Source organism: Camelus dromedarius, chromosome 7 (assembly GCF_036321535.1).
Source record: "Camelus dromedarius isolate mCamDro1 chromosome 7, mCamDro1.pat, whole genome shotgun sequence".
NCBI classification, from domain to species: domain Eukaryota; kingdom Metazoa; phylum Chordata; class Mammalia; order Artiodactyla; family Camelidae; genus Camelus; species Camelus dromedarius.
The window spans coordinates 45,020,933-45,034,571 of record NC_087442.1 but is presented as its reverse complement, the minus strand read 5'-3'; the positions used below and the strand labels follow the sequence as shown (position 1 = coordinate 45,034,571).

At 44.1% G+C, this 13,639-nt stretch overlaps 1 protein-coding gene across 8 annotated transcripts in view; it reads right to left on the bottom strand.

The window, feature by feature from the left end:
* Positions 1-13,639, bottom strand: part of OSBPL3 (oxysterol binding protein like 3) — a 162,072-nt gene that overhangs the window by 67,309 nt on the left and 81,124 nt on the right. For 7 of the 8 annotated variants that reach the window (XM_031455064.2, XM_031455063.2, XM_031455065.2 and 4 more), the window contains one exon: positions 9,178-9,417. The exons of the other annotated variant lie outside the window; for it this stretch is intronic. In XM_031455064.2, coding sequence (XP_031310924.1) covers positions 9,178-9,273 — 96 coding nt within the window. In that variant the 5' untranslated portion in view covers positions 9,274-9,417. The remainder of the gene's footprint in view (positions 1-9,177; positions 9,418-13,639) is intronic. 8 annotated transcript variants of the gene reach the window in all.

Here is a 13,639-nt window from a genome sequence, read left to right as displayed (position 1 = left end):
TGTATGGGTCTGCGTTAGTAGCTGTCACCCTACATACAGATGTATCTGACCGCCTCATTATGTCTTCTGGTGCAGTCACGTCTGGGCTTTTACATATTGTAATGTATACTTTTACCACCACTTTCTTTGAATTTTCATTTATTGACAGAAAAGCATTACGTTTATATTTTCAAAATTATGCGTGCAAATAAATTGCCCTTAATCTTTGCACAATCTTGAGAGGCTGGGTTTATCAGTATCTTTATTTTTTGAATGTGAAAATTGAGGAAGAGAGAATTAGATGACTTCCCCAATGCCATAAAGCTACCAAGTGGTAAAGTCACCTGACTGCAAAATCTGTTCAATCATTCTGTCACATATTATAGCACATTGTATATTTTACTGTAATGTAAATATGTACATTCTGATGATAAGTGAGGAGGAAATGCCATGGGGCAGGGGACAATGGCAGGTGAATCCAGGAAGTGGCCAAGATTCAAAGCGATCTGAAGGGGTTAGGAAGCCCTGCCCCGTGGATGGAGACAAGCAAGGTCGGGACCCTGCGCAGAGCTGCCAGGTCTCCCGTCCTGCAGTCCCCCTGCCCGGGCAGGAAATCAGCCTGTGTGTTTTAACACTGCCAAGGCTTTGCTCTGTCGCTTTTTTATATCCGGAACACCTGCCCCACCTACATCTTAAGTAGCCCCACACCTCCTGCTGGGGGCAGAAATTCTCTCCCTCCTCAGCACTAACACAACACTTACTTGCACTGTCTCCCCAGCTAGAACGTGGGTACCATGAGGACAGGGACTGGGGCTTATTTCTTATAACCTCACCACCTGTGACATAGGGGCCCCAAATAAATACCTACTGAATAAGTGAGTCTGGGGAGGAAGGAGGAAATAAAAAGAGCCCTACAGAGCCCTCGGGGTCAGGGACTTTAATGCTGTGTGCTGGATTGGAGTGAATTGGTACTTAGGACAGAAAAAAAGCAGGGAGGCCGATTTCTCTTGGCTAAAGGCAGCGGGTGTCAGGAGTGGCTTCTGCTGTGCTTCACACGCCCAGTGACCCAAGAGGAGGACATGCACCTTGAGCTGAATGCCCGCAGATACACAGAGCAGGGTGGACCTGGGCCCCCAGGAGGTCAAGGCCCTGCTGACTTAGCCCAACAGGGCTGGGCTGATGTCCTGCCCTGAGGGTGTGGGGCTTAAAGCTCACCACGAACATCAGGTGGAGAGAGAAACACGACAGGGTCTGGGGGAAGCAGCTTCTTAAGGTCTGTGCTTGAGTTTAACTGAAGACAGTCTGGCACTGTCATCTGGCATTAAATTCAGTCTGTTTTACTGAACGTCTAAAAGTGCCAAATATAGAAAGATGCTTTGTGGCTGGAAAGGCAGCTAAGCATTTATTCATGCCCATGAGCTGGCAAAGTTCATTTCCATACTGCTGAGTGCACGAAATGAAAGCACTTCTCTCCAGCACAGCTGTTTCCACGGCGTCCACCTTCTCTGCACCTTTCAGACGGTGGGTCCTCAGTCACTGCCCTCGCAGCGATGTCAGGATGGAAAACGATGTAAAGCTTTCATTCCTCCTGCCGCTGAAGAGTGTTGTGGAAGGAAGTCTTGCGGTTGTCTCTATCTGCACGACTGGAGAGTGGGCTGTTCTGATGATTTATTTAGCCTGTTTATCAGGTTTTTAAAAATCACAAGGCAATGCCCAGCATTAAATCACGTGGAACATAATTTAACGTGTCTTTAATGATTTGGAAGGCATGTGTAATCTTCTAAAGCCTCAGGGTCATCAATATCATCTTTTATGACTATACCATGAACACATGGAAATACATATCAAAGGTTTCCAGTTAATATAATGATGGCTTTCACTGATGTCAGACTGGTTTTGGACTCACATTTCAATCACTGAGACTTGGAGTTGTTGCTTCTTGTCAATTGTTTCTTCTTCAATTAAGATTTTTTGGACACCAACAAGCCTGGTAGCAAGAGTAATTAAAAGAAGAACAGAGTAGGGGTGGGGGTTCTCAGCTGTAACGTGCATACCACTCACTGAAGGTCTTATCAAAACGGTTAGTGGGTCTGGGGTGAGGCCTGAGCTCCTGCACCTGCTGGGCCCTCTTACAGTAGCCACACTCTAGGAGACCAGAAAGATATCGAGAATTGCATCTTGTATCTTTGCCCTTCCTACTTTCAGTGCATGTCACAAACACAAGTGTAACCAATAAGTAGGCAGTAAGGAGAAGTAAAAGGCCCAGAAATGGGGGATCTGAAAAACTAAGACAGAAATATACAGTTACTTTTCTCCGTTGGGCCCACCGGAACACAGCAACTCTGGGCAAACAGACCTCAGGGATCCTTCCAGCTGCCTCCCTTCCCTCATCCGTGTGACTCTTGTCCCAATAGTCATAGAGGTGCTGGCTTCTGGAGGTTTGTTTAAACAACAACCATTTGTACATAAGGCACATGGAACTTAAGTTAACTTCTAAAGAAGGCTTCTAGCATCTCAAGAAAACCAGTGTTCTTCAAATAGATGGTTGCCTGATCCTCGGCCACTTATTAGCTGTGTGACTCTGAACCAGCAGTTGATTTGGGCCACATTTTCTTTCTAAAGTGTAGGAAAAATACAGACCTCTTTGGATCATTTTGAGACTCCAAAGGAGAGTAGGAAGGGATACTATGAGCTGTAAGATGCTATCAGATGCTTGTTAACGTCTAGACTTCCTTGCTGACTCCTTCTCTCAGAAGCCAAGCTGTCCGCCTCTGCATCATGCCACCAGCCTGGCAGCTGAAAGGAAGCCTCCTGCTAGAAGGCTCCTGGGACTCCTGCTTCTGGAAGGTGAATGGTGTAATGCATCAAACACTTACATAGCACTTACTAAGTGCAGGCTGTCTTCTAACTAAGCAACTGACACAAGCCTGTAAGAACCAAGGCACAGAGGGGTTAAGGACCTTGCCCAAGGTCAAACAGCTTATAAACAGCCCAAGATTTACACTCAGGCTGGCTGACTCTCAGGCAACCTCATGCTTGCTGCCTTTCATTTTCTGTGACCATCACAGAACAACGTGACCCAATCATGCCATTCCCAAGTTGCTCCTTCTTGCCGGGTCTTTCTTGTGGTGTTCATTCAGCCCATGCTTACCAAAAGCAGCTGGCAAATCTCAGTGTCTAAAAACATGATGAATTAAAAGAAGTTAAGTGGTACCACGTATTTTCAATACTCAGGCAGCTGAAATTATAAAACACCTGAACATTATAGCTTTAATTCACTCTTTTCGTCTTGGCAAATTATCTCCCATTCAACTCCCGTGACTTATGGGTTCTGGCACGAAGCCCAGGCAGCCTGGGCTCCCCAGAGTACAGCATAATCTAAGGGCCTGAATAAATACACTGTCATCAGGTGACCCTGGGAGAGCTCAAAGGCCACTTTAGATTACCCCAGGGACACAGGGGCAATGAGAATAAATTGTATCATTGTATGGAGACTAAGCCATAGAGATCTCCATTTCAAATTACCTACAATCATGAGTGAAGCATTTGTCAATTATTTTGGAAGGATTCATTTCCGGATGTCTAATTTATACAGCGAATGCTACAACACATTTTTTTTTTTAAAGAATGGAAGCTATGCTCCGTTTACAATCCACAGTCCTCCCAGTGAGAGGTGATTTCTTATTTGTAGTGTTCTGTTCAGCAGTCCTGTCCTCCATAGCTTCCCATCGCCCTGCTCATGGTCTTTTAATAATAGATTCTCAACGGATAGTGGTTGAAGAAGTAAAAAATAGGGCATATAGAACTCTTTCAAAAAGGTGAAAACCTATTCATTCATCTCCAGCACAATCTGGCTTCTGAAATGTGTTACTTTGAAAGTTCTACAAAGGAAACATAAGGGGGCAGTGGGAAAAAGACAAGAGGAAGGTACTCATATTTCATAAGTTTTGGAATAACAATTCTCTCCTCGACTTAAACATCCCTTAACCTACTTAATATATGTACAGAGCTTCGTGAAAGTCTTTCTACCTTGCAACTATATGCTTATTCATTCATTAATTTAATCCACGCTCACTGAGTGTCTACCCTGTGCTAGCCTACGTACTTTGTGTTCATTATTTCACTTAGTTCTCAAAAGGAAGCAAAATTAGCTACATTTCATGGCTGAAAAACTGAGACTCAGAGGTCTTCCCTAACGTGGCAGTGTCATCCAGCCAGCAAGAAGCAGAGCCAGTGTGAACACAGGTCAGCTTCAACAAAGGCAGTCTTTACTTCTGTTCCATACTTTCCAACAGAGTGGTTTGTTCAGAGACCCCATGTACATAGAAAGCATTTAGAGATTTCATCATTTGCCAGAAAAAAGCTTGACGGACAGGTCTTTGTTCATTTTTGAGATCCTCATAATATGCTTGCCAGTGGAGTGAGGGCGCTGAGGAATTTGTGACTTCTTGCTCCCCTCCCCTTGTGTACCTGGCCATACATTCCAACCTGTCTTTGAAAGAGGGATATCTGCTGCTCGTGTTCAGTCAACCCAGTCCAATAATTTGCATGTGTCATGTGCAAAGCCCTGTGCCAGAGCCGTGAGAGCTCAAAAGGTATGTAAATAGGACCCAGGACTCAAGAAACCCACACTCTTTCAGCCAAAGAATTAATCAAAAGACAATTATCCACGGGGGAGAGAACAGAGCTGTGTTAAGCATGGCATTAGCCAACTCACGGTTCCCAAACAGAACGTTTGTGAGGACCTCTGTCAGCTCCTGTCTGGGGGCCCAGCAGAACTGGGATACCCTCCTCTGTCCCCATCCTCTTATGAAAAGACTCAAAACAGCCTTTCAGGCCCGCACTTGAGGGAAACCACTCAGCAGGCACGGTCACCCATGACCTCTACAACCAACGGTCATTCTCAGCCTTCATTTTATTTGACCTATCAAGTAGCCACTTAAAAGTAACTTAATTGAGTACTGCAATTCCCATAGATTGCATGTGTGTTCGAAATGATTTACAGGAGGCATATATTATTTTTATAAAAGTTGTTTTTAAAGTGCTAAAGCAATAAATGAAGATCCTTTCCAAGAAAATTCAAAAGGGCGAAACAGTTTCATACGCTCAGTCCAGGGAAAGGCGGCAGCTGGGCCGACACCCAGGCTGGGGAGGAACGGTGACGCAGAGACCGACCGAGAGCACCACACAGACGAGGTGTGAGCAGGACAGGCAGAGGGGCCCGACGGCCTATACTCTGTATGAGCTGGGTTCCTTCAGCTGAGATTTCCTTCAAGGAGAACCCATTCCTATCCAGCAAAGGCACTACATCTGAAGGATGGTCTACTTCAGAGCGATCTCTGCAGAGTGTCAGGGCTCGTGAAACAAGGCCATCTCCATTCTGGCTCCGGAACTGAACAGAGTAAAGGGGGCTCATCTGTAACTGTTTCTCAAATTTACAGAGGACCTTTCTCCAAAGAGTTTCAATGGCTGTTAGCCAGTAAAAATACTGCATTTTCTCATAACATCCCTGCAGAGGAAGCAGGAGGTGAGTTCTGTCTCCATCTTATGGATGGAAAACTGAGGTGAACTTCACTTGCCTGAAGTCCCCTCAGTGGCCAAATCTAAAGCCCATAGCTAGTATCTCCTGATTTCAACCATCTAATATTACTAAGGGGTGACAAATGTGCCACTCACCCCGCCTGTGCCCACGAGCCATAGCTGAAAACATGGCCCTCTTTCCCACTGAACCCAGAGTCAACTGCAGAATCCTTCTCAATACCATGCTCTAAACAGCTTCTACCAATAAACAGGTGCTGGCACTGGGAAAGGCGAAAAACATTTACACCCATGCAGGGACAAGGCCCAGCAGAACAGAATAGGGTAAGAATTCACTGATTTTTTTCCCACTTGTTTCAGATATAGGTTAGGCCGTTTGTTGAAGATATCAAATGTAGCCCAAATATTTAACATTCTATTACATTCTTCCCTAAAAGTACTTTGTTACTGTGTATAAAGTAAGGTACTTTTTATTTTAAAAGTATACAGTCATACAGACATTGTATACTTTTGTACAACACTAAAGAGGTATGGGGAGATACACGTATGATGCCTGTAAAAGTTTCTGGGGGCAAAAAGTACAACTATTCATTATGAAAAATTAGATTTTCCACAAATAAGAATGAAGTTCAAATTAATGTCAACTAAAATAATAAAAATGAATGTTAATACTAATTCAGCACTCACTATACAGCACTGATTCAATGCTTTAGTTTTAATCCTCACAACAATCCTATGAGAAAAGAACTATTATTATTTCGATGTTACTGATGAGAAAACTGAGGCTTAGGGAGTTTAAGGTCAGAGAACCAATTATTTGAGTGGAACCATAGCTCGAGAGTTCAGGTTCTAATCATTAGGCATACGTTCCTCCCCAAATTATCTTGATAAAATTATATTTATGGGCTGTTCCACACTACAAAATGAGGGATACTATATTTAGAATTTCAAAAGCCCTAGTATTTAAGTTAAAAGATGGCAGAACCATGAGAATGGGTTTTCCAAGCCATAAATTGTAAACTCTGTCTTAGGTCCAAGTTTGTAAAAGTGAAAACACAGATCACAGTAACACACAGTTGCGGGGAGGGTATAGCTCAGTGGTTAGAGTACATGCTTAGCATGCACAGGGTCCTGGGTTCAGTCCTCAGTACTTCCATTAAAATAACTAAATAAATAAACCTAATTGCCTCCCCCTCCCAAAAAAAGGGCAACAAACAAACAAACAAACCCCAACAAACAAAATAAATATAATATTAAAAAAATAATAACATGCAGGTCTCAATCATTTTGTCCTTCCAGTAAGCAAGCTCTTCTAGCATAGGTATACTGAAAGGGGGGCACCAGCACATACATGAATAGCTGTCTGGGATTTTATATCAGTAGGCTCTGGGACAGGAAGGACAAGTTCAAATTCAATTCAAGAAACAAGGACAAGGACAAATTAGTGCAAGGAACTGAAAGAAAGCCAGTGTGGCTGGAAGACAGAGACTCTCAATGTCATCTGGCAATGGTAGACAAGAATTTAAATGAAAACGACTCAAGAAGACCAACTCTTTCAGCCAAGGTCTGTATTGTGTAAGTTTGTGCATTTAGTGCCCCTTCCCTATCATCACACCAGCTCCAAAGAGCAAAAATATACAAAGATATAAACATGTAGGGTTTTTTTTTTTGTATGTCTGTGGGACTGAAGGAAAAAAAGACTAAATATCTCATAGATCAGACACAAATTAGAAATGCAAAAGACACTGCAGACAGAGGCGTTCAAGAGTCCTTGTGGGCTAATGAAGCTGAAAATGTCCCCAGGGAGAGGCTGAGACCAGAGCTAGGCTCACTGCTGGCAATCAGAGGACTATAAGGGGAAGCCCCACGCCACAGTGAGAGGGGGCTTTAAAAACCTGCTTATCCAGGGAGTTGGCAGGAGGCAGACATGGCTTCAAAACCAGGACCTGAGCCATGCTGTGTGGTGGCCTGGTGGTGGATCTTAGATACTCATGGTGGACGTAATATAAGACCTGGCTCTAGACTGCAGTCATCAGAGGCAGAAAGGAGATAACAGCAAATGCCTAGATAGGGTGAGGTGAGTGCAGAGAAAAGACAGATTGAAGTAAACTCACGATGTCCTAAACCATAATTCCAAAGCCTGTGAGAAAACTAGCATTAAGGAAGATGGCCAATAAAGTTAACATCAGACTCCTCTCCTCCAGACGGAATGAACAGAACCACCTAAAAATGACTTTAATCTGGAGCTTTAAAAACAAGTAGGTTGTTGCACAGATCACCTTCATCAGTTATATTTCAATATCCCTCAAATTAAATCTCTTATTATATAAAACTTGAAGTTTTCAATGTTGAACTCGTACTTTCCAGTGAAGTGACTGGAAACACAGTGTCATCACTATACTTAGCATCCGAGATAACCCTGGAACTACCAGGGAACCATGATACATTAGCCAAGTGGTAATTTTGGTCATTTTTTTAATCCCAGAAGGAAGTGATGACAGTGATGAGAAAACTATTCTTCCCAGCCCCTCCGGGGACATCTTGGAGGGCTCCCCAAACATCCCTACAGCAAAACCTAATGTATCTCGAATTAGAGAGACTAATGCCATGAAGCAGCATTGTGCAGTGGCAGGCACCCTGTCCCAGGCAACGTGGAAACGGACAGACCCGTGACATGTGTCATAAATGTGTGGACGAGCCTGAGGTGGGAGGTTGCTTGGTTGTTGCTGCCAAATCTGGAGCCAAGGACTTGGGGCCAATTTAGGCCAGCACGTCCCATGCAGGAAAGGCAACGCCAACACAGCCAGCGGACACTGAAAAGGCTCAGAGACCACTTCGGTTGGTTGTAAACCCACGGCTTTTGACAGTCCACTCCCTCTCTCCTTAACTGAAGGTGGAAGAATTATAATGATTAATGTGCATTTCCTGCCATGGACCTAAACCTGGCAAATTCTGCCACCGGAGATTTTTTTAGAAAGGAAACCAAGGAACAACATACATTCAGGAGTTTATTATTCAGTCCTTTGTTTCACTTCTTCCTTCTTCCTACTTAACTCCTTTTGACCACTTCTCTGTTGACTTGCTTCCCCGTCCACTAGAGAATTAAAGCGGGTGAGACTCCAAGCTATCACGGGACAAGCGGTGGTTGGGAGCTGCCATAAAAGGTTTGGTAAAGGGAAGGAAGGGGAGGGCGGGAGGATATTAAAACCACTGGAGAAGTGGTTGTTCGCTTTTTTGTTTTGATGAGTAGGGTGGAAAGAAAGTGTGCGCTCTGGAGTCAAAGAGACTGAGCTTTGGTTTCTTGTGGTGCCACTGACTAGCTGCGTGTCCCTGGGCAAACAGCTCAGTTGGTCTGACTCAGCTTCCTCGTGGAGAAAACAGAGATATTAATATCTATGTTGCAGGACAGTTGTAAGGATTGAAGAAAATAATTTTAAAATAGAGCAAAGAGCAAAATATAACTCTTCCCATCCACTAGACTCTTAAAAGCTGCATTACGAAAATTATGTAAAATTTACTCTTCTCAAATAATGAAGATACGACTATAAGGAAATGCTCTGAAACTGAGAAGCAGGCATTCCCAAATAGACGTACACAATTTAATCGGTAAATGTCTTGATTTAAATTTGCATTTTACAATGCGCACTAGTTAACCTTTACCTGTCGGCTTCCCTGCTTGGAAGAGCCGCTACTCGTGCTCCTTGAAGGTGAGACCAATTTTTGGGACACCCCAAGGCTCTTCTCGTCACTCATCATGAGCTGTGGGTCCCTGGGCCTCGATGTAGTCAAAATGCCATCAGAAGAGAGCAGAGCAGAGAGTATGGAAGTCTCACACAGGCAGGTGGCTCAGCTTTTATTCAATCCGTTTTAAAAGCATTTTGGATGACTCAGAGGAAAGCCCTAAAACCAAAAGAAAAGAATTAGCGAGAAGGTTCAAGGCACAAGGCATCACCTGTAATTAGCCACTGATCGTCCGCAGATGGTTTATCTACACGACAGATCACAGAGCCACGGTGACTAGCCACATCGGGGGCCATGCAGGAAAAGCCGCTTATGCCCGTCTCCTACTGGAAATTGCATTCAGGTGGTTTTTCTCGTAGCTTTGCCACATGACAGGCTTAAGAACACTAGTAAGAAAATTTCAGTCCAGACACATACAAAATCTGTCCTATAAAAATTATCCCAAATCACAATGAGATACCACTTCATACCCATCATGATAGATACAATAAAAAAAAAAAAAAACTGGGAAATAACAAGTGTTGGAAGAAACTGGAACCCTCGGGCATTGCTGCTAGGAATCTAAAACGGTCCAGCCACGGTTGAAAATAGTTTGGCAGTTTCTGAAAAGTTAAACATAGAATTATCATATGATTCAGCAATTCCACTCCTAGCTATATACCCAAAGGAATTGAAAACAGGTATTCTAACAAAAACTTGCACAAGCGTATTCACAGCTATGCATTTTATTCATGATAGCCAAATGTAGAAACCACCCAATGCCCATCAACTGACGAATGGGTATACTGCATGTGGCATATGCTATGGTCTGGGCCTAAGTGCCCCACTTCCCAAATTCGTATTTTCAAATTCCAATGCCCAATTCGTGATGGTCTTTGGAGGTGGGGCCTTTGGGAGTTGTTAGGTCCTGGGGGCAGAGCCCTCATGAATGGAATTAGTGCCTTTACGAATGCGACCCCAGAGCTCCCAGGCCCTTCTGCCATGTGAGGACACAGTGACAAGCCTCCCGACCAGAGGAGGGCCCTCCGACCATGCCGGCATCCGGATCTTGGACTTCCAGCCTCCAGCACTGTGAGAAATAAATTTCTGTTGCTTATAAGCTACCCAGTCTGTGGTAGATTGTTCCAGCAGCCCAAACAGACTAAAACAGCATATCCATACAATGGACTACTACTCAGGAATTAAAAGGAATGAAATACGGACACATAATGTAACATAAACGAACCTTGAAAACATCGTGCTAAATGGAAGAAGCCAGACACAAAAGACAACATATTATAGGTTTCTACATATATGCAGTATCCCAAGTGGGCAAGTCCGTAGAGACAGAAGGCCCACTAGTGGTTGCCAAGGACTACGGGATTGGGGAATGCAGTGTAGCTATGGGGCTTCCTTTAATGGTGATTAAAACGTTCCGGGACTAAAGAATGGTGATAGCTGCAGAACACTGTGAATGTACCAAATGTCACTGAGCTGTATACTGGAAGATGGTTAAAAAGTGAATTTTATGTTACGTGTATTTTACTACAATTAAAAAACAATCCCTTTCAGGTTTTTTGTTTGTTTGTGGGGATAGGAGTGGCAAGTTTTGTTCTACCAAACGTTTTTGGAGACATCTAAAAAAACTTGTGATATGGTATGACAAAAACCACGGGGGAAAGCAGAAATTCCCAAATCATCAATGAGCATAATTAAAAGAATAATCATTTGTTAAGTCCATACTACTTACTGCCAAGCACTATAGTGTGGGTTTCCTCACACCCATTGTCTCATTCAATCAAAGTCTCATGGGATGGTATTATCTTTAGTTTACAGAGGAAAAGCCAAGTCTCTGAGAAGTTACGTTACTTGGCCAATCATGCAGCTGGCAAGAGGCTGGCCCAGGCTAGACCCCAGGCCTTTAACTTTGGTGTTGGAAATTAGCATGTCTTGATGGCCAGGTCTGGTGACAACAGCTACTGCCCCATCTCTGGGACCTAAGAGAACTGAGAAGCTGGAGTAGGAAAACTCAGGAGGGAGCACATCATAAGTCATGAAGAGGCAATACCCCATCCTTTCCACGGGTGTCGATCTCCAAGATGATGAATTCTCTCTAGTGGGGATGGGGATCCACCAGGACAGAGACAGACCCCTTTACGAAACCAAGTCCCCTAAAAGTGAGTGTCTCTGCTGAGTTTATGACTAACCTCTCTATCCAAAACTCTGTTCACTTCCTTGCTCCACAGCTGTCCCTCCTCAGGACTGAGGAGTATCAAAGAAAAGGGGGGATTGTAACCAAGCAGGACCCTGTGGGACCTTCCCAGGACAGACACCCCCGCCCATGTCCTCCGCCTGTCTCTTGTTTATAGAAAAGTTTTAGTCTCCCAGGCCTCTCCTGAGTCACAAAAGACTGGCTCAAGGTAAATGATTAGGAAATGTGAACATGTAGAAACAAAGAATAACTGTTGGGCCAGGAAACTAGTAACAATTCAGACTATAAACCAGCAGAATCACTGAACTCTCAGTTCCCTGAAAGATACAGAAAAAAGTCTGACACACACTCTTAAGTTGTTTTTGCAGGAAGCAGACCCCCACTAGGTGAACACTGCTGACCACAAGCACAGGGGCCCCAAACCGGTTGAAACCAGAAGATTGGTGATGCTCAAAACTTCACGTTGATGCCGACCAATCTGAGGATTGTGCTTGAGCTGATCACACACCCCATGTCCCCCTTCCTCACGTTGCTGTTAAAACCTCTGCCTCCCAACCGGCCTCTTGGAGACAGTCTTAGGACACTAGCCCACCATCTTCCCAGGCTGCTGGGCTCCTGAATAAAGCAACTTTTCCTTTTCTGCCAACACTTGTCCCTGGAGTACTGGCCTTCTGAGCGGCGAGCAGCTGAACTTGGGTTCTGCAACAGCCCCATCCAGTTACATTTAACAGCTGGTTGGCTGGGCTGCCGTTTGCCACCCCTACAGCTCTTCAGGGGTGGACCACTGCCTGCACCCACAGCCTTGAGTTCAGGGTGACTGACATGTCTGGGTTTTGGCTTCAGACTTCTATTTGACAAACTAAATTCAAATAAATTCTACAACTTTCCCAAGCAGGTTAACAACAATAAAAATCTTTTAGAAATCTAATCCATTTGTTCACATAGTCAAATTTAAGAAGACAGATGTGTGTGTGTATATATATATATATATATATATATATCCAGGAACCAGCTAGTTAAATATTATATCAAACTTGTGGTTAATTATTAAGTACTCAATTAAATCTCCTATGACTCTAACATAAACTAAAACCAAGGCGATGAAGAGAAATATCACAATCTCAGAAAACAACACTAAGGTACCTGTAGCCGTGGAACTCAATTTCCATGTTGCTTTCATAGAACACCTTTCCCCCCCCACTACTCCACCAACATCTCTGTATTCAGTATGTATTGAATCCAATAACAAATAAGACTAAAAGCAAATCAACACCGGTCTCTTCGTAAAGTTAGCCTTACTAATAGGGCATGACTAGCTGTCCCTGAAGGTAAAAGTAAATGCAGTCTAGTTAAAACTGGCAAGAGAGGCTGTTAAGATATACTAATAGTTTGTTTAATAGCAGTGTTGGCTGCTGCTGTTTAAGAAAGAGGGAAAAAAGGAAAACCTGATGGGAACCCCGCATGATGAAATGTCTGTGGGGGCAGCCACTGCTATGACAACCGGGTCCACAGAGGGTGAGAAGTAACAACAGAGGGCTTCTGTTGATGTGTGTGAGTTTTGCCTTTTGTTTTCAAGGCTGAGATGCTGACAACGAGAACACGGGACGAGCAGCAGTGAGTGACGTGCAGAGGGCAGAGAAAAGAGCACCCAGGTAATAAAGTAAGAGTCACAAGAATTCTGAAACTGTGCCAAATCAGAAACACCATAATCCTGTCCTAGAGACAAGCCCTGCCAAATGCTACTTCACAGGCGGTGGCTACAAGGCTAAATCCTATCCTTATTTAAACTGGTACTTACACTTAAGGCCTCTGAAGGTGTCGCCTACTGTGGCCCCCACCCCTGCCTCTTTTTCTTCTTCTGAGGAAAGAAAGGGTGGGAAACCACAGCGCCTCCCACATCCATCCCCAGCTGAGTCTGAGATTCTGCCTAGGGAAATAGATCTGTTTCATCCCCTAGAACCTTCCTGCCTGGCCTCATCAGAAATTCAGTTAAAATTACCAAGGGCACCTTAAAGGGCAAATGAAGTCAAATTCTGGGAAGAGGATATGCTTAAAACAGGGCAGAATATGGAATGAAGGCAGCAGTGGCTCAACACTAAGGTACCCCAGGGGTACAGTGGTCACAGGGAATGAGGCAGCGATCGTGTCCAACCGAGGGGACCCAGTGTCCAACAGAGGAAAGATCCCGGA